Raw genomic sequence first — 23,290 nt, 5'->3', positions numbered from 1 at the left:
TGGGTAGATTACCATTTTACCAGTATTGACTTTTCCAGCTCATGAACATGGTATATCTTTCCATTGACTTAGATCTTCTATATTTTTTCTCAGTAATGCGTTATAGTTTTTACAGTTTTGTACAGGTCTTGAACTGCATTTTTTTTCTTTTTTCTGCTTCCCACTCTTCTCATTTTCTTTTTTGAATTTGTCATTTTGAAATTGGCCTTGAGGTGGGGTAGAGTAGCTTGAGCTGACTGAGCATCTTTTTTTTTTTTTTATTTAAGTTTTTATTTATTTTTGAGAGAGAGAGAGAGCATGCGCAAGTGAGAGAGGGCACAAGTAGGGGAGGGACACAGAGAGAAAGGGACAGAGGATCTGAAGCAAGCTCTGCACAGACAGCAGAGAGCCCGATGTGGGTGAACCATGAGATCTGACCTGGACTGAAGGCAGATGCTTAACTGACTGAGCTACCCAGGCACCTCTTGAATCGCTTTTCTTAAGTTTATTCCTAAGTATTTTTTTAAATTTATTTATGATGTTACTGTGAATGGAATTACTTTCATTGAGTTTCTTTTGATACAGTACTGTATGTGCAGCCCTGTGTTGGGGCATATCTGCACGCAGCCACCAAATGTGACCGTAGTGAAGACCATCCTGTCCGGTCATTCTCAGCAGCTACTGAGTGATCTTATTGAAGAACTGTCATAACCAGACTAATTGGGATGCAGACTGCTTCAACTGTGAGAGAGGCTAGAGTTCCTAAAGCACATGCCTGACATAGGTTTGCACGCATTCCCACTACTTGAGTGGGTTCAGCTATAGACACCTGAAGAATGAGTCTAGGAGTCCAGACTCCTGTTAGGGTACAGCGAGCGTTTGTAATCACCTAAGACAACATTAGCATGTGTCACAGGTTCAGTGACCATCCTTCTCCTAAAGTGAGTGTGAATATATGTGCGGATGTATATGAAACTCTGCATACTAAATACATCGTCCCTAGTAGATGTGAATGGCCACCCTAGGCCAAATTATGAAGTCAACAAAGTTTGATTTGTGGCCCATTTCTTCCTTTTCTTTCCCCTTGATTTGTCCTGCATTCACCTCTCCAAAAGAAACCCCTAAAACATCTAAAATACTTTAACTTTGAGGGTTGTTGTTCTAATCATGCTTTGGTATAGATGTATTCAACCAGGTTTCTGTATTTCTTAAGTTGATCTCTTACCAAGTAAGGAAATGCTCTCATCTTTTGGGGGAACTGCAGGTAACACAAATAGTGCAACCAGCGGTGGTGGTTGGGAGGGTCAGGAAGCCCTTTCCTGCCCAAGAGCTACCTGAAGTGAACCTTTAGGACTGTTTGTGTGGTCAGAGGGACTATTGGGACGATAGTTCATTGCTAAGAGGCCTGGCCGAAACTTGCCAGCTCTGTTCTTTGGAAGCCGCCGGTGGCCTCCGTCTCGGTGTCCCACTGGTGCTCATCTTGCTATGCACGGCGTGCCTGGGAGGCCCTCCTTTGCACTTCTCCCTGCCTCTGTCCCATCTGTCCTAGCTGGGCTTGGCTGTGCCAGGTGGTGTGTTTCCAGTGGGGTGAGCCATCTGGAGGTGACTGGCTCTTCTACTACAAATGTTGCTCTGCGGACTGCTGTGTTCGTGGTTGCTTCATTGAGGTGTCCCAGGCGCCCTTGATTCTGGGTGTGGCCACTGGGGGCCTGAGGCTCCTTATGTTTCATTTTACTTGAAGTTGAGTCTTGGCAGTATTTATGTTTTTTTTTTTTTTAATTTAAATGTTCATTTATTTATTTTTTTGAGAGAGAGAGTGGGAGTGGGAGATGGGCAGAGAGAGAGGGAGACACGGAATCCAAAGCAGGCTCCAGGCTCTGAGCTGTCAGCACAGAGCCTGACGCGGGGCTTGAACCCACGAACTGTGAGGTCATGACCTGAGCGGAAGTCGGCCGCTTAACCGACTGAGCCACCCAGGTGCCCCTTGGCAGTATTTATAAACTCTAATACAGCAGTATGTTCTTTTTCCAGAGTGTTATTTTTCAATTTTTCCTCTAAAGTTAAAAAAAATACGGGTTGTAGCTGTCTAAGGACCAGTTTTCATTTGCCAACTGTTTCCTGTAACTCCGTATGCGTTGTTCTCAACCTTCGAATGAGAAACACAATAGAGATATCTCAAGGTTGAATGGCATTTATTTTGCTGATTTTGCTTTGATTTTAGGAGAAACTGGCTCTCCGACAGCAGCTGAATGAAGCAAAGGAGCAACTCCTGCAACAGGCGGAGTACTGTACAGAGATGGGGGCGGCAGCCTGCACGCTTTTGTGGGGTGTCTCCAGCAGCGAGGACGTCGTCAAGGCCATCCTGGGAGGAGTAAGCATGGCGCCGCGGCTCCCTGCGTATCGTGGATCTGTGTTTATGGAATACCGAGGGTACAGTGTGTCTGCTGAGGCGCCCATAGGTGAAATCCACGTCTTTTGTTAACGCATCAGGTGTTGGCACACCCGCTGTGCAGAGTCCAGCATAAGCTGCTCTAGGCGGTGTGTCGGGTCAATGGAATAAGGTCCCTCATCTCCCACAATCTGCATAGTGTTCACGGAGACAGTGCCACTCCAGTATTGTTACTTGGCATCTATACGCATTTAACAAGGTTTTTCTTTTTTTATTTTTGTCTCAATGTTTGTTTATTTTTGAGAGAGAGAGTATGTGAGCAGTGGAGGGGCAGAGAGAGACACACACAGAATCCAAAGCAGGCTCCAGGCTCCGAGCCATCAGCACAGGGCCTGACACGAGGCTTGAACTCGTGAACTGTGAGATCACGACCTGAGTCGAAGTCGGACACTTAACTGACTGAGCCACCCAGGTGCCTTGCCTTTAACAAAGTTTAAAGTGCTTTTATATATGTTACCCCGTGGGTAACGTAAGAATTAATTTGTTGAAAGTGATATGTTTTTTTAACATACCTATGTTAATAGTACACACACACACACACACACACACACACACACACCCCGAGAGACTTCCCAGAGGAAAAGAGATTTGAAGTGGGCTTTGATTAACTTGCATAGGTGGCAGTGGCAGAAAATGGGGAGTATCTCAGGAGGAGAGAGAAATAGCCTAATCAGAAGCCTGGGGTGAGAAGTCTGAGATTTGTTTAAGGGCCTGTGCGTGGGTCAGTTGACACACAGTGGAGGGGCAGCGTGGTAAAGTCGTGGTGAGATGAGGCCCCAGAAGTAGGGTGAGATTTTGGAAGCCCTCAAATGCCAGGTCATAGATTTTATCCGGTGGGTGGTAAGACTGGATTCCCTGAGGGTTTTGAGTACAAGAGTGGTGGGGCAGGAGACTCTGGGAAGACTATCCTGACCGTGAGCGAGGATAGATGGGAGGCGGGCTGTGGGCATGGAGGTGGGCCAGGAATACCAGCCCAGAGGGCCCTGTGGTGGCTCGGGCAGCACCTGGTATGGGGCAGGGGCCAGGGTTGGCGGGGGCGGGAGGGGGGCTTCGGCGCCTGAGGCAGGTGTGGTGCCAGAGGACCAGAGGGACCAAGCAGGCTGTGGCTGCCCTCGAGGAGAGTGGTGTGGTCGTGAACGGAAGTGCAAGTCAGGATGTCTGGCGGGAGACCTGCAATGAATTACTTATGACTTAGAGAAATAAACATGTGTGACTTTAGGTGGAGAGATTGGTTGTATTTTCACATTTATTGAGGTGTAACTTACATACCATATAATTCACCCATTTGTGAGTGTGCAATTCAGTGGTTTTAGCTCATTTCCAGAGTTGTGTGATCATCACCACAGCCCAGTCTGAGAACACTTGTATCAGTCCACGAAGCAGCCTCGCGCCATCTGCAAGCACGTTGGCTTCTCAGCTATTCCTTAGAGCCCCAGCCCCCCCCCCCCCAGGAAATGCTTCAGAGGTTCTGCAAACTGGGAGATACTTTTGCCAAGTAACACAGATTTATTAAACTGCCAGACAAGCCTGCTCACTGCCTTCATCTCTTGACAAGTTGAAGTTTCTGTTGCGATTGTATTTGAAAATCCGTTCTCTAAAGGTTGCAACCTATGGTTTCATGCCTAGAACAAACACTGTATTTTTCTAGCTCTTCCTGGTGCATGCTGGGTGAGCCCACTCTGATGCTTCCACTGCTGCACAAATTTGATCTCTTCCCTCACATGGATTTTGTTTTACTTTCTGTCTGCGAGGGTAATTTTTCTACAGTTTCCAAACGTCCTGTTTCTGGTCTTTTCAGTGGGAACTTGTCATGAAGGAGCAGACTTCTAACTACTGCTTCCGATAATTAAAACAAGCTTTTCTTCTGCGCCCTTGCACTCTTGTGTTTTGTACTGGTATTGGTGCAAAAGTGTGACACTTTTCATTTCCAAACTTTCAGGATAAAGCTTTGAAGTTTTTCAACATCACTGGTCAGACAATGGAGAGTTTTGTGAGGTCACTGGACGGGGATGTCAAGGAGCTCGATTCTGATGAAAATCAGTTTGTGTTTGCTCTGGCTGGGATCGTAACAAGTAAGTAATTCTTTTTAGATGCAGTGAACTGTCAGAGGTGTGCCTGGAGTGGTGATTACAGCCAGGGGTGTGTGTGCAGGAGCATCTCCAGGAAGGTTCTAGATGCCCTGTGGTCCTGACCCTGGAGGGTCTGATTCAGTGGGGCCAGGCCAGTACCAGTACCCAGGTGATTCTGATAAGCACCCACCGGTGAGGAAGGTGACGGATCCAGGAAACAAGATGAGTCTGTGTGTTCCATTCAGTTCTGCACATGGAAAGAAGTCAAAACAAACCTTTGAAGTTTAGCTACTTGTTATTTGGAGATCTGGTTATTTTGCTGATGTCTAGCGAAAGTAGAAGCCTCAAGCTAAGCCTAAGTGAGGCTCTTGGCGGTTGCTTTGGTGCGAAACCCAAGTTGTTTCCCAAAGATTATAGTTATTGTTATGATACAAATAAGTGATAAAACTACCGTAAGGGATAAAGCCAAGTGACTAAATAATGTAATAAGTCGTATCTCAGTATAGTGGGAAGTGATACATACTGGCGAGTGTCACAGTTCTGAAGTCAGTGAAAGAGATGTGTTGCCGTGACTGTTTTGTTCTTTACAGTCTTCTCTGTTACGTTGCTCTGTCCTCTCTGCTGTATCCTGTGCTACTCTTAGGGTAATTCTCTGCTATTAAAGAGAGAGGAAGTCTTATTTTCCTCATGGCATCATCCTTCATCTACTGAAATCCTAATGAGGCAGATCCTGTATAGACATGTTCTTCGTAATTCCTGCCAAATTGGTGATACTTCTTTGAGGTGGATATTGAGACTCAGGTGGTGTCTGGGGCGGTCCTGACCGAACCCAGCCCTTTTCCAGGACGGTACTGCGTGCTTCCAACATGGCACCGTGGGGTGGAGGGGGCTCGCGTTGCTCTTTCAAAGTTGTTTTAAGGTCTCTTTTTAAACCAAAGGCATTTGCAGACTTGATTGGGTTCTCTGCTGTTTTCAGGGGACCCAGAGGTCTGTGATGAATATGATTTGTCATTCTGTTGGGTTGTGAATCTGAACCGCTTGAATTACTGGTTAGTGTGTGGGGTGGGGCAGTTGGCCAGCAGGTAAAGCAGCCTATTGCCCAACTTACAAACTCAACTTGGCTTTGTTTTTTCCTGCCTGGAGTTGCTTACCTGGGAACTCACAAAGAGAAAGCGTGCACTTCTACTTCCGCTTACACGTTGGTCGAAAGCTTCAAAGGTAGTAATAAAAGATACATCAATTCAAAATGGGCAAAAGTCTTGAATAAACATTTCTCCAAAGTAAACATACAAATGGCCGGTAAACACATGAAGGGATGTTCAACATCATTAGCCATCAGGGAAGTGCAAATCAAAACCACAATGAGAGGGGCACCTGGGTGGCTCAGTCGGTTAAGCTTCCAACACTTGATTTTAGCTCAGGTCACAAACTCACGGTTCATGGGTTCAAGCCCCGCGTCAGGCTCTGTGCTGACAGCATGGAGCCTGCTTAGGATTCTCTCTCTCCTCTCTGCCCCTCCTCTGCTCTCTCTCTCAAAATAAATAAACTTTTAAATATTTATATATATTGGGATGCCTGGGTGGTTCAGTCGGTTGAGCGTCCGACTTCAGCTCAGGTCATGATCTCATGGTTTGTGAGTTCGAGCCCCATGCCGGGCTCTGTGATGACAGCTCAGAGCCTGGAGCCTGTTTCAGATTCTGTGTCTCCCTCTCTCTCTGCGCCTCCCCCACCTGTGCTCTGTCTCTCTCTGCCTCTAAAAAATAAAATAACGTAAAAAAACACTTTAAAATATATATATTTAAAGATTATTTTTTATTACTTATTAAAATTGTATGATTATTATGGTAACAGAAATATCTATAAATATCTAAAAAATGTTGTTAATGTTTATTTATTTTGAGTGAGAGAGAGACAGAGTGTGAGCTGGGGAGGGGCACAGAGGGAGGGAGACACAATCTGAAGCAGGCTCCAGGCTCTGAGCTGCCAGCACAGAGCCCGACACGGGGCCTGAACTCACAAAGTGTGAGATCGTGACCTGAGCCGAAGTCAGACGCTTACCCGACTGAGCCACCTAGCCGCCTGCCCCTCTACAAATAATTTTAAAGGAAAATAAACCGAGAAAAAAATGGGTACATTTTAGCAGTTTTCTGCAAAAACTACAATAGAGCAACCCTTTATGGTGTACTCTTAGAGCTGACTCCCAAGCGTTCCCGGACAGATGGACTAATCCTGGAGCTATTTGTAGGCATTTACTCACGTTTATTTACCTTGTAGTTTGCTCTGTAGTTACTGGTAAGTCAGTGAAGTACAGGCTCGACGTTTGCTCTCACGATACCGGACACGTGGTCTGGGACTTTATTTACCAGTAAATTTGCTGTGTTTCGTTGGGTGCCGTTGCCCATCGAGGTGTGTTTTCAGTGGTACCTTAGCGATGTCCTGTTGTCCACCGCTTGTACCAAAGCACCTGAAACTTCAGGTCTTCAAACAAGGACAGTCGCTTCTCTTGCTTCGGGCTTGGAGGGTGAGGTGCCACTCTGCGCTGTGCGGGGCCTCAGCTGAGGCGGCTCCGCTTGCCTCCGGAGGCTGGGACAGCTGGGGGCTCACCCGGTGTCTTTCTCTTTGTCTCTGCAGGTGGTCCCAGGGCTTCCCTGTGTGCTCTCTGGTCTCTGCATCCCATCTTGGGCAGACTTTTCCGGACTCTGAAGTAACAGTGATTTTGATGCTTTTTTTTTTATCTTTCTGTTGCAGATGTTGCTGCCATAGCATGTGGTCGAGAATTCTTGGTTAATTCAAGTCGGGTGCTGTTGGACACCTTTCTGCAGCTTCTGGGAGACTTGAAGCCAGGACAGTGCACGAAACTCAAAGTGTATGGTGGATGATATTAAAAAGCTCATGTTTATTTACCTATTAGTTAGAATTTGCCGATGGGGCTTCTTTTTCAAGTAAACACAGTTACTTTGGCAATAATTCTAAAAAAATAGAAGAAACACGTTGCCCGGAGAATTAAGGGATGCACTCTTTGTTCAGTACTATCTTAGAAAAATAATAAACAAAAAGAGTGTTCTCGTTCTCACCTTAGAGCAATCGGTGAGTCCCAAGTGCTATCATATGACACTTTAAGGTCATCTTAATTACCTCAAAGTGAACTTAAATAGGAGATTGTTACAGCAGTGTCCTACCTCCAGGTGCCAAAATCTGCCTTTGTTTTCTACTGGGTAACAAACTTCGTGGCTCAAACAGCACCTGCTTCACAGTCCTGCGGGTCGGGAGTCCGAGAGAGCTCACCTGGGCTCTCTGAGCGGTGCCTCACGTGGCCAAAGCCGAGGTGTTGTCCAGGCCGGGCTCTTTTCCAGAGGCTCCAGAGGGCCCACCTGGGGCACGTTCAGGATGCTGGCGAGTCCAGCTCCCTGCACTTATAGGACTCAGGTCCTCGTTTCCTCGCTGACTGGCCCGTGGGGCTGTCTCAGCTTCCTGGGCTGACGGAGTTTCTGATCCTGTGAGGCACCCATCTTCAAGGTCCAGTGGCTCACTGAGTCCTTAACCTGGAAGCTCTCAGACTTCCTCTTCCGCTGCCAGCCAGAGAAAATGCTGTACGTGGATGGGCTCGGGGGTGTAGCTTAGGCATAACTGGGTAAACTCCCTTTTGATAAGCCAGAGGCACCCAATTGGTAACCTCAGGTAGGTGTGCCGAGACTCTCCGCCGTGTAACTGAACGTGTTCAGCCTGGGGGTCAGGGCAGGAGGTCTTGGGCCACTTTAGGATTCTGCCTCCTACACTGTTCATTCTGAGCGGTGGCTTTTCCTCCTTGGAACATTTCGTTCTCTGTCATCTTGGCGTGGTGTCTCTTGGTTATCTTTTCCCATGTGAGTTGGGATTTTTCCTATTTTTTTGTGTGCTGAGTAATTTTGGGTTGTGCTGTGGATATTTGAATATTATATTTTGAGACCCTTGGTCTTTTTTAAACTGTGGAAAATGTTGATGTTTTTGTTTGAGCAGACAGCGTGGTTGGGTCCAAGTGACAGGTTCTCACCTGCCTCCTCTGTATTGTGTTTTCAGCGTCCTTTGCAGTTTCAGAAAGCCTTCGCAGGACCGCTGGGTCTGCCCCTCCCGTGTACCACCCGCGTCAGCCTAAAACCCTGGTGATCGCTGGCAATTTAGTTCTCAGGCTGGGGTATGCTCTTTCTGATTAGATTCACACATGCCTAGCTTGGCGTGAGGCCGGGGTTTACGAACCACCTTGCGGGGTCACTCGCCTGAGCTCTTGAACTCTCCACAGTGTGCTTGGTACTTGTTAGTTACCCAGGGCTCCCCTTCCAGCCCTTAGCCTGGAGTGCCGGCGTTCCGCGTGCCCTGCTGCGTCCTGTGCTTCTGCAGCTGTGCTCTGGAGCAGGGGTTCAGAGGGTCACAGTTCCTTCCGGCGGTGAGGAAGATTTCCTGCCCACACAGTGGGAGTTATTTGGGGGCCCCGCTGCTGGCAGAGCCCCTTCCTACTGCTCGAGCCCGACAAGAGGTCTTCCGGTGCGCGTTCTTACGCGAGTCGCTGCCACGCCTGGGCTTGGGGGCTGAGTGGTGAACTCGCTGCGTGTTTGGTGGTTCTTCTCACTCTGGACTTGTGCCCGTTCTGTCTGCTGCTGTTTCCTTTTCAGGGGCTTCACATCGCTGCTCCGTGTATTCTGTTCAGAATTCATAGCTGCGTTCAGTGGAACCAAGAGGGTGGGGCATGTTCACCCCCATCTTATCTGGAACCAGATTCTTGAGTCTGCTCCAGTATTTTATACCAACAAATACATGTCCGCGAGTGATACGTATAATACAACATAACATATAACTTGTATAGTTTTGTGTATATTTTTGCGAGTTGTCTGTGCCCGTAGTTAATTCCTTTGAAATATCTTGCACCCAAAAGATGTAACATTTGGATTATCTTATCCCAGATTGATGGACATTAGGTTATTTTCAGGTTTTACTCTGCAAATGTAATAGTGTAGTGAACACCTTTGGCAAATATCTCCTTGCTAACCTGTGTGAGGCTTTCTTTCTCTGGGAGTTTTCCCAAAAATGCAATGTTTGAGAAGTAAGACGTGCACACTTTCAGTTTGATAAGACGCTGCCAGATGGGTCACCAAAGTACACACTTCCACCCACAGGGCATCAGAGTTCTGTGTCCCCCACACCTTCCTCAGCACTTCACTGTTTATTATTTTCTAATAAAGGGTATTTGTATTATCTGCATCCGTCTGCCTGTCTTTAGGTGTATATTACCGGTAAGGTTGAAACTCTTTTCACTTTTTCATGGCATTGTTTTTCCTGTGAATTCCCTGTTCACGTCTCTTGCCTGTTTTCTGTTGGGTTGTATTTTTCGTAATGACTTGCTGTTTTTTTTGTGTTCTGGATACTACACCGTTGTCTCTCGTGCCTCTGTGGTCCGTACAAGGTCAGTGTTTGGGGGCCAGTTAGCCCCCTCCTGCACTTCCGAGGCAAGGCTTTGTACAGGGTCTGTGTGTCTTCTAGTCTCTCTGGTTCCAGTACGTGAAGCTCTGGGCCTTTGCATGTCAGGCAGCCCCTGTCCTGCCCTGGGAGATGGGCAGACTTGCATTCAGAGACGTTTGCTTGCTTGCTTGGCACTTTTCCACCTGACAGGGAGCAAAGCCTGGAGCAAAAGTGGATAGACTGTTCGCCTCAGACCTGCTTGGGATCTCAGCCTGCACCAGCCTCTTGTGGGTCTCCTCACGTTATCATTTTTGGCTGCCTTCTGATTTGCGTGCCATTTGTTCATGCTTTTCTTCACTGCTAACTGGTGACCTTGAGTCCTCTGGAACCAGGACCTTTTTTGTACTGTAAGTAAACTTTTCTTTTTGGCCTCTCCTTGTCTTGACTGTAACTTGCGTCCATCCTGGAAAGTTTGCTTTCCTTTCTGCTTCTGTGGCTAAAGGCTACTCATTTTCAGCAGCTTGGGTGCCTTAGACCCAGAGAAGGGGATTTTTTTTAAAAGACTTAAATCTTTTAGAGCAGTTTTAGTTTCACAGCAAAATTTACTGGCAAATACAGAGATTTTCCATATACTGTGTCCCAACACATACGTAGCCTTTTCCACTATCAGTGTCATTCACGAGAATGGTGGTTTTTTTTTTTTTTTTTTTTTGCCAGCAGTGAACCTGCATTGACACAACATAGTCACCCAAAGACCATAATTTACCTAAGTTTACTCTTAGTGTCGCACATTCCGTGGATTGGGGCTAATGTATTATGGCCTATGTTCATTAACAGCACACAGAGTATTTTCACGGCCCTGGAAATCTTCTGTGTTCTACCTGTTCATTTCTTTCCTGCCCCAGCCCCTGGCAGTTCTTGATCTATGTATTATCTCCGTGGTTTTGCCTTTTCCACCACGTCATACAGTTGAAAGCCTTCTCAGACGGGCTTCTTTTACTTAGTAATAACCTTTTAAGGTTCTTTCATATCTTTTCATGGCTTTGAGTTTTTTGGGAGTTCTTTGTATATTTTGGATAATATTCTTCTGTCAGCTGTGTCATTTGCAAGTATTTTCTCTCAGTCTGTGGCTTGTCTTCTTAATCTCTTGACGTGGTCTTTCACAGAGCAGAAGCTCTTAATTTTCATGCAGCCTAGCTCATCAAGTATTTGTTTTACTGGACCTCTGGTGTTGTGTCTACATAAGGCATCACCATGTATGGGTCATAGGTGTTCTCCTGTGTTACACCCTGGGAGCTGTATAGTATTTTATTTTACAGTTAGGCCTGTGAGTCACTTTGAGGTAATTTTTGTGAAGGGTGTAATGTCCATGTCTAGATTTATTTTTTTGCGTGTGGATGTCCACTTGTCCTAGTACCACTTGTCGAAGAGACTGTCTTTGCTCCGTTGTATTGCCTTTGCTCCTTTGTTGAAGATCAGTTAACTCTGTTTGTGTGGATCTACTACTGAGCTCTTTATGCTGTTCCATTGATCTGTTTGTCTGTTCTTTTTCCAGTATCACATCATCTTGATCACTGTAGCCTTGTAGTGAGTCCTGAAGTCAGGTGATGTTAGTCCTACAACCTTGTTGTTATTCAATATTATGTAGGCTATTCTGGGTCTCTTGCCACTCTATATAAACTTAGAGTTAGTTTAGTGATACCCACAAAACAACCTGCTGGAATTTTGATTGGGATTGCGGTGAATCTAAAGATCAGGTTGGGAAGAACTGACATCTTCACATTGAATCTTCCTATCCATGAACATGGAATATCTCTGTCTATATGTCTTGCTTCCTTCCTTCTTCTCCTTCTCTTTCTTTCCTTTCTTTGCTCCATTTATTTAGTTCTTTGATTTAATTCATCAGAGTTTTATCGTTTTCTACATATATATCTTGTACATATCTTGTTAGATGTATGCCTGAGTATTTAATTTGTAGGGGGTGCTAAATGTGAATGATATTGCATTTTTTATTTCAAATTCTACGTGTACATTGTTAGTATATAGGAAAGCAGTTGACTTTTGTATGTCAACCTGGTATCCAAAACCTTGCTGTAATCTTATTAGTTCCGGGAGGCTTTTTTGGTTGATTCCTTCAGATTTTCTACATAAGATGATTATGTTACCTGTGAACAAAGACAGTTTTATTTCTTTTTTCCCAATCTGTGTATCTTTTACTATATTTTCTTAATTTCCTGCATTAATAAGGACTTGCAGCATGATGTTGAAAAAGAGTGGTGAGAGGGGACATCCTGACCTTGTACCTGATCTTAGTGGAAAACATTTGAGTTTCTTACCATTAAGTATGTTAGCTATAGGTTTTTTGTAAATACTGTTTATCAAGTTTGTCAAATAAACTATTCCTAGTTTACCGAGAGACTTTTTCATGGATGGATGTTGGATTTTGTCAAATGCTTGTTCTGCATCTATTGGTATGATTTTATGATTTTTTTTTTAGTCTGTTGATATGATGGATTATAGTAATTGATTTTTTTTTAAACGTTTATTTATTTTTGAGACAGAGAGAGACAGAGCATGAACGGGGGAGGGTCAGAGAGAGAGAGGGAGACGCAGAATCGGAAACAGGCTCCAGGCTCTGAGCTGTCAGCACAGAGCCCTACGTGGGGCTTGAACTCACGAACCGCGAGATCATGACCTGAGCTGAAGTCGGACGCTCAACCGACTGAGCCACCCAGGCGCCCCATATAGTAATTGATTTTTGAATATTGAACCAGCCTTGGATACCTAGGTTAAATCTCACTTGGTCATGGTGTAAATTCTATTTATACTTTTTTTAATTTCAGTTTGCTAATATTTTGTTGAGGGTTTTTCCATCTATGTTCATGAGAGGTATTGGTCTGTAGTTTTCTTACAATGTCTTTGTCTGGTTTTGGTGTTTGGGTAATGCTGTTCTCAAAGAATGAGTTAGGAAATGTTCTCTCTGTTTCTCTCCTCTGAAAGAGATTGTAGAGAATTGGTATAATTTCTTCCTTAAACATTTGGTAGAATTGACCAGTGAACCCATCTGGGCCTGGTGCTTTCTGTTTTGGAAAGTTATTAATTATTTTCTCAATTTCTTAATAGATGAGGGCCTATACAGATCATCTGTTTCTTGTTGTATAAGTTTTGGCAGATTGTGTCTTGTAAGGAATTGATTCATATCATCTAGGTTATCAAATTTGTGGGCATACAGTTGTTCATAGTATTAGATTATTATCCTTTCAATTTCCATGGGATCTGTAGTAATGTCTCTTTTTATTTCTGATATTAGTAATATGTATTCTCTGTCAATTTTATTGTTCTTTTCAAAGAAACAGCTTTTGGTTTTATTGATTTTTCTCTGCTGGTTTCCTATATTAAGTTTCATTGATAATCTTTTTCTTTTTTAATCTTTATTTATTTATTTATTTTTTTGAAAGAGAGAGAGAGCGAGAGCATGGGGGAGAGGGGCAGAGAGAGAGGGAGACACAGAATCGGAAGCAGGCTCCAGGCTCTGAGCTGTCAGCACAGAGCCCAATGCGGGGCCCAAACACACAAACTGTGAGATCATGACCTGAGCCGAAGTCGGACGCTTAACTGACTGAGCCACCCAGATGCCCCTTTAATGTTTATTTTTGAGAGAGACAGACAGAGAGAGAGCATGAGCAGGGGACGAGCAGAGAGATAGAGACACACAGAATCTGAAGCAGGCTCCACGCTCTGAGCAGTCAGCACTGAGCCCGAGGCAGGGCTCAAACCCACAGAGCATGAAATCATGAAGTCTCGCTGAAGTCAGACGCTTAGCTGACTGAGCCACCCAGGTGCCCCAAAATATTTTTAAATTTTTCTTGAGACTTCTTTAATTCGTGTTATTTAGAAGTGTGTTCTTTAATCTCCAAGTATTTAGGGATTTTCCAGTTATTTTTCTGTTACTAATTTCTAGTTGCATTCCATTGTGGTTACACTGATGTCAAAGTCTCCAGCTGTAAGGTGGATTCATCTATTTCTCTTTGTAGTTCTATCATCTTTTGCCTCACTTAGTTTGACACTCTGTTGTTAGGTGCATATATGTTAACAATTGTTATGTCTTTCTGGAGAATTACCCTTCTTTTTTTTTTAAGTTTGTTTATTTAGTTTTGAGAGACAGGGCATAAGCAAGGGAGGGGCAGAGAGAGAGAGGGAGAGCGAGAATCTCAAACAGGCTCCACACTGTCAGTGCAGAACCTGATGCGGGGCTCAATCTTATGAACTTTGAGATCATGGCTTGAGCTGAAATCCAGAGTTGGACGCTCAATTGACTGAGCCACCCAGGTGCCCCTGTGCAATACCCTTTTTTATCACTGATAATTTTCCTTGCTTTGAAGTCTGCTTTTTCTGAAATTAATTGAGCTGCTCCTGCTTTCTTTTGATTAGTGTTAACATGGTATATTTTCCTCCATCCATTTATTTTTAATCTATATTTATTTTTATACTTAAAGTAGATTTCTTGTAGACTACCGATGGTTGGGCTGTGTCTTCTGATCCACTCTGACAACCTCTGTCTTTCTGTTGGTGCACTTGGACCCTGGACATTCAAAGAGATAACTGGCGTAGTTGGGCTACTGTCTACCATCGTTGTTACTCTGTTGCCCTTGGTCTGTGTCTTGTTTTTGTCTTCCACTCCTTTTCTGCCTTTCCTGGTTGTAACTGAGCATTTGACATGGTTCCGTTTTCTCTCCTTTCTTAGCATCTCAGGTTATTTCTCTTTTACCTTTTTCGGTGGTCGCCCTGCAGCTTGCGATACACTTACAGCTAATCCTGATCCCCTTTCGGAGAACGCTGCCGGCTCCCAGGTACAGGGGCCCCTTATGGCAACACGACCGTCCTGCTCCTCCCTCCCGAGCCTCGCACGGTGCCGTCGTTCATTTCACATACTCCTCAGTCATGATCACGACTACCCTTCTTGCTGTTACTTTGAACGAACTGCTGTTGGATCAAGTAAGGAAAAGAGAAATACGACTTGTAACTTTTCCTTCAGTGACTTATGTTCCTTTAAGGAGATTTTAACGTTTCTTGCAAGGCAGGTCTACTGGCAACAAATTACAATTTTTGTTTGTCTAAGAAAGTCTTTGTTTCTGTTTCATTTTCTAAGGATACTTTCACTGGATGCAGAATTCTGGGTTTTTTTGTTTTGTTTTGTTTTTTCCCTTCTCAACCCTTTAAAAATTTCACTGTCCTCTCTCTGTGCTTGTGTGGCTTCTGTAGAGAAGCTGATGGAATCTCGTCTCTGGTCCTGTAGGTGAGGTGTTCTTTTCTCTGGCTTCTTTCAGGACTTTTTCTTCCTCTTTGATTCTCTGCAGTTTGGCAGTGCTGTGCCCAGGGGCACATGATTTTTGCACTTACCCTGGTTGGTGTCCTCGGAGCCTCCCAGATCTGGGGTCTGGTGTCTGATGTCAGGGTAGAGAATTCTCAGCCATCGTTGTTTCAAGCATGTTTCTGCAGCTTTCTCTCTCTCTTCTCCTCCCGTATTCCCGCCGCCCGGAGGTTACGCCTCCCTTATTGTCCCACAGTCCTTGGGTGTTCTGTTTGGGTTTTGTCTTTGTTCCCTTTGCTTTTCAGTTCTGCAGGTTTCTGTGGCTACGTCGTCCAGCTCAGAGATGCTTTTGCCAGCCATGTCTAGCCCACTAGGAAGCCCATGAAGGCATCCTCTATTTCTGCCTCAGTGGTTTTGTGTCTAGAATTTCTTTCTGGTTCTTCCTCACGATTTCCATCTCTCTGCTTACGTTTGCCCGTCTGCTCTTGTGTGCGGTCTGCTTTATCCATCAGAGCCCTTAGCGTATTCGTCATGGTTGTTCTGAATTCCTGGTCTGACAACTCAGGCATCTCGGCCGTGTCTGGCTGTGTTGTTGCTTGCTTTGTCTGCGAATGGGTTGCCTTATGATTTTTTTTCTTGATAACCAGGCAGCTGACCTGGGTAGAAGGAAGTGCTGTAAACAGCCTTTTAGTAACATGGTGGTGAGATGTCACGGGGAGGACACATTCTGTAGTCCTGTGACCCGGGCTCAGTCTTCCAGTGAGCCTGGGCCTCTGGACTGTGAACTTCATGAGTGTTTCTCAGCTTTTTTCTCCCCTGCCCTCCCCCCACCCCCCCAGTGGAAGAGGATGACTGGAGTGGGCTGCTCTTGGGTATCTCCCTTTCCTAGGTCAGTTAGGGTCCAGTTAACTAGTTTCCCCTGAGGGCAGGCCTTGCTGGGAAGAACAGAGTGCCCTGGTGTGTTTCAGAACGGGTCCTTTTCCCTCACCCAGCCCTGGACACCCAGTCGAGCCCCTGCAGCTGCACGCCACAGGCCACCCTGTGCGGGCCACCCTGGCTGGGAGCCCCGCACTTTCTAACGCTCAGGCTTGTCTACACCGAGCTTCTGGTGGTTCACCAGTTGCCATTCAGGATTTCCTGCCCCAGCACTTGCTCCTGCACTGGTTTCTGCTCATGACTCTGCTCCGGTGAGCTGTGGCCCCGTATCCACCTGTCTCTCCAGTCTTGGGGACAGCAGTTTGCCCTGTGTCCTCCCCTCTCCTTGGGATCCAAGAGGAGCAGTTGTTGACTTTTCAGTCTGTTGAGCTTTTTACCTATCATTAGGATGGCGTGATGGCCCCCAGCTCCTGACATGCAGAACTGGAAACTGCAAGTCCTAGCTTTCATTTTTTTTTATTTAAAAAAATTTTTTAATGTTTATTTATTTTTGATAGAGAGACAGAGCATGAGTGGGGGAGGGGCAGAGAGAGAGGGAGACACAGAATCTGAAACAGGTTCCAGGCTCTGAGCTGTCAGCACAGAGCCTGACTCGGGGCTCGAACTCACAGACCTCGAGATCGTGACCTGAGCTGAAGTCGGACGCTCAACCGACTGAGCCACCCAGGCGCCCCATCGTTTTTAAAGTCCATTTAAAAAAATCCATTTTTCTTCCGCTTCATAAAAAACCTTTTCCTTCTTCGGAATTCAAGCAGCCAGTTACCTCCCCGTCCACCCTTGCCTCCCCTTGTCCACTCGGCAAGCACGGGGGTCGTGGCTTCCCCTGCCTGCCGTTCCCTTCGGTCTTGAATGTCTTGATCGTGTTTGTGGTGGTGCTTTCAATGCTCTGATGTCAAGGCTGCTTGCCTTTCTCAGTTCCAGAGATGCTGCTGCTCGACACCGTGAATAACCCAGTCTTGCCGCCACGCATTTCAGCCTCTGACATGGCAGGGCCCACTGCGGTGCTCAGGTACATATCCTCTCTGTTCCTGCTCCCTCCTCGTTGCCCCTTAAGCTCCTGCTCCTTCTGACTGTCACCCTCCCTGGCCAGCTTGCCTTCTGTCGCCCTCGCCGGGATCCCGTGTGGAACACACCAGGTTTCTACTTGCCTGTTGGCAGTCACAGCACCCCCCCACCCTCCCTTTTCCTGATGCTCCAGCCTTGGACTGGCCATGGGCCTTCTCCTTTCCTACGCCAGGGCTGCTCAGTGATGCTTGACCAGAAGGTTCCCAGTGCAGCCGTGCCATCTCGCCTTTTCCTGGTCTGAAGCCCTGCCAGGCCCCTGTCTGTGTCCTCCCCGGTCTCCGCTTTGGTCTTCAGAGTGGCCAGGTCAGACTTCAGACTCTTTGTGACCTTGACCACTTCACCGTTCCTCGGTCCCTTGCAGATGTGTTCCCAGCAAGTGGCTTTCCTTCCTGCTACCCAGGGAGGATTGGGGGTGAGCGTGACCTTACTTATGGCGGCTGCCTCATTTATGCCCACCCACTCTCTTTCTTCTCTGTGTGTCAGAGGAACCTGTGGCCTTCTGGGATTTTGGGTGACTGGTCCTTCTGCCTCTGGTTTTGATTAGCTGCCCTCTGCGATTTTGCTCAGTTGGTCGTCATCTCTTGCTTCGGCATTTTCAAATCCTCCCTCTCTACTGGCCCTTATCAGCCTTTTTGCTTCCATTTGTGCTGTGACAACCTTCATCCGGCCCATTTGTCAGTTCTGCTGGAGTTTGGGTGGCCTTGGGTTTACCTGACATAACACGAAGGGTGGTGTCTCATGGTGCCTCGTTCCTTTTGCTTCCTCTTGAAGTCCCTGTGGGCCCCGTGGGCCACTGGCCTTGTAATAGACTTGATCCTACTGTGGGACCCAGTAGGTCTCTTTGGTGGCACACACCCACAGGGTGACAAGTGAGACATTCTTGTGACTCGGCCTCGGTGAGTTCTTTCAGCGTCCTGTCCTCTCAGCTTGTGTAATTTCTCACTTGTCCTGGCTTATCTGCCTGTTTTGGGGGAAGACCCTTTTTAACTCCAAATCTAGAAACTTCCTATATCTGGTAGCCAGACGCACCGGCGGCTGCTGGGCCTCTCGAGGTGCTTTGTTCTGTTCCAGCAGGATGGCCGGACTGCTGTTTGCTATAGTGGTATGTCTCGTGAGCCTTGGCATCTGGGCCTCCGAGGGGATCGCCTTCCTGCTGCACCAGCCAGGACCGCCTTCCCTGTGGGTGTTTCTCACGTCCTCACACAGCAGCCTCTCAGCCTCTCAGCCCAGGCCGGCCCTCCACCAGGCTCCGTCAGCCAAGGCGGGGGAGGTCAGCGCTCCCAGCTGCCGGCAAGCCGCAGGGGCTCCCGTCCACCTCTTCTCCAGCACTTCCATTATCACCTGGCAGTCCGTGCGGGCCGGGTCAGCAGCCCCCGTCGCCACCGGCGCCAGCTCTCGTCCTCCGCCTCCAGCCTCAGGTCACGCAGGCGTGTGCGGCACCTGGCGCACTCTGCCGTGTCCGGCTTGTACCCGGACCTTGGGGCCGCACAGGCCAATGTGCACGGCGCTGGCACTCAGCCTGCTGTGGTGGACGCTGAGCCTCTCCTGGTTGGGTCTTGTCCCTCCCCACTGCTGTGGCGTGACACGGGTGTTGTCGTTGTTCTTGACACTCGAGAGCTGGACCAGCAAAATTTTTGTTTCACGTGGGGGATCTGGATTTCAGGAATCAGAGTCACTTGGGCCTTTCTAAGTACCTTCTATTTCTTTTGTACTTAATTTTCTCAGTAACTGATTGTCATTGCCTTTCATTGTGGTTTTACCAATCCTATCAAATAGACCATGCGAGGCCTTTTAGCATCTTGTCGTACCTGCTACTTAGGGCCACTGAACGGGTTTGCTGGAGGCCCCGGGTTCAAGGTGGCTCCCCAGCTGGCGAAAGGGGACCTCAGGCAGGGCAAGCTATTGGAGGTTGCAGGGGTGGGGGGACTTCTCCACATTCCCGAACAGAGACCACTGGTTCTCAGCGGAACACCATCCCCAGGTTTGGGGTTCACCTGCATGCTCCAGGAAGGGGGCGTGGTTACTCGGTACCAGCCATGGGTCGTCGACACAGCATGTTCCACAGTTCAGGGCCCGGGGAACATACGGTGTTTACGGTCAGGGAAGGCTGGAGAGGACAGAAGCTCCGCAAAGGTGTTTTTCGCCCAGGCACCTGGAGGCACGATTACAGAAGCACCTTCGCAGTAGGGGATGTACTTGGCCCTGCTACTTGAAGCTGTTTGTTGGTCCACTTGACGGCTTCCCAGATGTCATCAGCAGGGTTTAGTCAGTGAGAAGTCTTGTACCTGCAGTCTCCCAGGTGCAGAGATTTCCTCTGGTGCAGAACCAGCTTGTGAGTTCTGCAGAAAACCAGTTCATAGTTTATGGCCAAACTAGCATTATTATGTTTTGGAACGGATGCAGTCTTGCATGGTCATAGCTACATTTGCAGAGCTGAGCCTCCTTGAGTGATGATTCCCCATCCTAAGGACCATTGGGCTGATTTTTCCCGTGGAATCCCAGTTTCCAAAGAGGAGAGAACTTGGAAGGTGAGAACCCAGACTGTACTTTATAAAGATGATTCTAGAAGCATTTCCCCCAAATGTCATAGTGGCCGTGTTTTAGGACTACACTTAGGACTCTAAGCTTGGAGAGGGAACTCTGCAGGCACCACAGTGCACTCAGTGGATGCATTGCTCATCTCTCCTCCCTTTGCTGGAAACTTCTGGGCGCCACAGACCGTGCTTCAGCTCTGTATTCCCAAGGCCTGATACACAGAAGGTACTCAGTAAATGATGCTAAATGAGCAAAGGAGGCAGACATTCACTTTCTAGGGTCTGGTTATACCTGTTTGTTGTTAAAGTCATACAGAGTGTAACCATGCATTTGGGTGAGCTGAAACCTTCACATAAGGAACAGCTTAATTCCAGTTGAAAAGAAATCCTCAAACATGATTGAGTCTTCTTAATTGTTACCAAACTTTATTAATCCTAAGTAGTAGGAAAGCTATTGTTATTATTTTGTTTAGTGTTTATTTTTATTTTTGAGACAGAGACAGAACATGAGCAGGGGAGGGACAGAGAGGGAGACACAGAATCCGAAGCAGTGTACAGGCTCTGAGCCGTCGGCACAGAGCCCGACATGGGGCTCGAACCCACAAATCGAGAGATCATGACCTGAGCCGAAGTCGAGACGCTCAACCGACTGAGTCACCCAGGTGCCCTGGGAAGTTATTATTAAGGACATTACAGCGTATTTCTAGGATGTTGGTTAATGGTTAAATATTTTGAAGAGGGACATACGTTTGAGGACAAAATCTTAGGTTATGTTCAAATTCCTTAGAGTTGGCAGCATTTCCAGATACTAACAAAGGTCAGCAAAGCTTCTAAAATGTTTCTAACATTTGGGGCCTGGGAGCTACTATATTTTATTTTTCAGGCGGTAGAGCTTGCAGCCACAAAATGTTTAACACTCAGTGGATTAGTCAAATACTAAGTTTTCAATTGGTAGGTGGTAGTTTGAATATAACCTTGATTTTTCTTAAAGGCATTTTAAGGGTTTCAGCCTACCCAGTTTGATCATTCTATGTACACTTTTTAAAAAAACAAAAAATCTATATTTGGCATTTTCATTAAGAAAAAAGCGAATAATGTAACACACATATGGGCAAAAGAGATCATCGGGCAGTTCACAAAAGAAACACTGGCAAGCTTCATAAATATGGAAAAAGATTCTTGGCTTCAATCATAATGCAAACTATTACCATTATGAGATAACTTCATTCTATCTCATTGAAAAAAAATCAGTGTCTGACAGGTAAGAGCTGTGGAGAGATGTGAGGCCTGAGAATGCTTACACCTGTCTGCTGCTGGTGGGAGGGAGACGAAGGCAGGTGGGCAGCATCTGTTGAGGTTAATGTGCTTATGCCTGGAACAGGTAATCCCCTTTTGCGCACATACTCCAGAAAAAGTTTTAGCTGTAAACACTAGGACACTAGTGCAGAAATGTCATGGCATCTGCATTTGTAATAGCACGTACTAGGAATTATCTAAACCTTTGTCAGCCACAGAATAGATAGAGTGTGATTGATTCACGTGAAAATACTATTCAAGTCAATGTGGACAAACATCTCACTGTGGTGTGGAATATTACGGTACGGTATGCTGCCACTGATACAGACACGGAAGATGGGATTGTCGGGCTCTGCACGTGTGCTGTGAAAATGTCTAAAAGTGCGTGGCTGTGTCATGGGACAAATGGAGGTAAGGTATGCATTTAGACAGAGTTCACAAAGGGGATTTGACTATGGTGATAAGATTTTTTTTTCTTAACCAGGGAGGTGGGTATTGTATCGTTCTTTCTATCTTTTCTGGGCCTTTAATGCTACACAGTAGGTAAAAATTAATCTGTAGACATTTGGTTAGGGTTACATACGCTGATTTGTAGGTTCTAACTTGATAAGGGGGCGCAGAATCTAAAACAAGCAGATTATGTATTTAATTACTGTACTTATTGGAAAAAAGAAACAACCAAACACTCCTAAAATGTGTATGGAACCACAAAAGACCCTGACTAGCCACAGTGACCTTGAAGAAGGAAAGCAAAGCTGGAGGCATCGCATTTCCAGATTTCAAGTTATATTACAAAGCTGTAGTTATCAACGCAATATGGTACTGGCACAAACACAGACACGTAGATCAATGGAACAGAAATGAACCCACAACTATATGGTCAATTAATCTTTGACGGAGCAGGAAAGAATATCCAACGGAAAAAAAAGACAGTCTCTTCAGTAAGTGGTGTTGGGAAAACTAGACAGCGACATGCAAAAGAATGAAACTGGACCACTTTCTTACACCAGACACAAAGTAAATTAAAAATGGATGAAAGACCTAAATGTGAGACAGGAAACCATCAAAATCCCAGAGGAGAATGCAGTCAGTGAGATCTTTGACATCAGTGGTAGCAACTACTTTCTAGATATCTCACCAGAGGCAAGGGAAACAAAAGCAAAAGTAAACTATTGGGACTTTGTCAAGATGAAAATCTGCACAGCAAAGGAAACCAACAAAACTAAAAGGCAACCTGCTGAATGGGAGAAGATCTTTGCAAATGACATGTCTGATAAAGGGTTAGTATCCAAAATATAAAAAGAACTGATAGAACTTACCACCCAAAAAACAATCCAATTAAAAAATGGGCAGAAGACACGAACAGGTGTTTCTCCAAAGAAGACATCCAGATGGCCAACAGACACATGAATAGATGCTCAGTGTCACTCATCATCAGGGAAATGGAAACCAAAACCGCAGTGAGCTACACCTTACACCTGTCGGAATGGCGAAAATCAACAACACAAGAAACAAGTATTGTCAAGGATGTGGGGAAAAGGGAAGCCTTGTGCACTGTTGGTGGAAATGCAAACTGGTGTAGCCACTCTGGAAAACAGTATGGGGTTCCCTGAAAAAGTTAAAAATAGAACTACCCTATGATCCAGCAATTGTATTACTGGGTATTTACCCAAAGGATACAGAAATACTGATTCAAAGGGGTACATGCATCTCAACGTCTATAGCAGCATTGTTTACAATAGCCAGACTATGAAAGCAGCCCAAACGTCCATTGATGAATAAAAATGTGGTGTGTGTGTGTGTGTGTGTGTAATGGAATATTATTCAGCCTTAAAAAAGAGTGAAATCTTGCCATTTGCAACAACATGGTTGGATCTAGAGAGTATTATGCTAAGTGAAATAAGTCAGAGAAAGACAAATACCATATCTCACTTATAGGTATGGAATTTAAGCAACAAAAGCAGCATGGGGGAAAAAAAGAGAGGCAAAGAAAGAAACAGCCTCTTAATTGTAGACAGCACACTGCTGGTCACCAGAGGGGAGGTGGGGATGGGTGAGATAGGTGATGGGGCTTAAGGGGGGCACTTGTGATGAGCACCAGGCGATGTATGGAGGTGTCGAATCACTATATCGTACGCTTGAAACTAATACTACACTGCATGTTAACTGGGATTTGAGTAAAAGCTTAAAAAATATTTACTAGGACAGGTTACTTGCTCTA

At 46.0% G+C, this 23,290-nt stretch overlaps 1 protein-coding gene across 1 annotated transcript in view; it reads left to right on the top strand.

Moving 5' to 3' along the window:
• Positions 1–23,290, top strand: part of HSF2BP (heat shock transcription factor 2 binding protein) — a 92,677-nt gene that overhangs the window by 23,855 nt on the left and 45,532 nt on the right. Inside the window, exons 4-6 of the mRNA XM_047100319.1 lie at positions 2,201–2,350; positions 4,368–4,500; positions 7,246–7,363. Of these exons, the coding sequence (XP_046956275.1) occupies positions 2,201–2,350; positions 4,368–4,500; positions 7,246–7,363 (401 nt within the window). The remainder of the gene's footprint in view (positions 1–2,200; positions 2,351–4,367; positions 4,501–7,245; positions 7,364–23,290) is intronic.

Source organism: Lynx rufus, unplaced genomic scaffold (genome assembly GCF_022079265.1).
Source record: "Lynx rufus isolate CCGP_SWC_20201006 ecotype Redwood Valley unplaced genomic scaffold, mLynRuf1.p SCAF_5, whole genome shotgun sequence".
NCBI lineage: Eukaryota > Metazoa > Chordata > Mammalia > Carnivora > Felidae > Lynx > Lynx rufus.
This window is presented reverse-complemented; position numbering and strand designations above follow the sequence as displayed.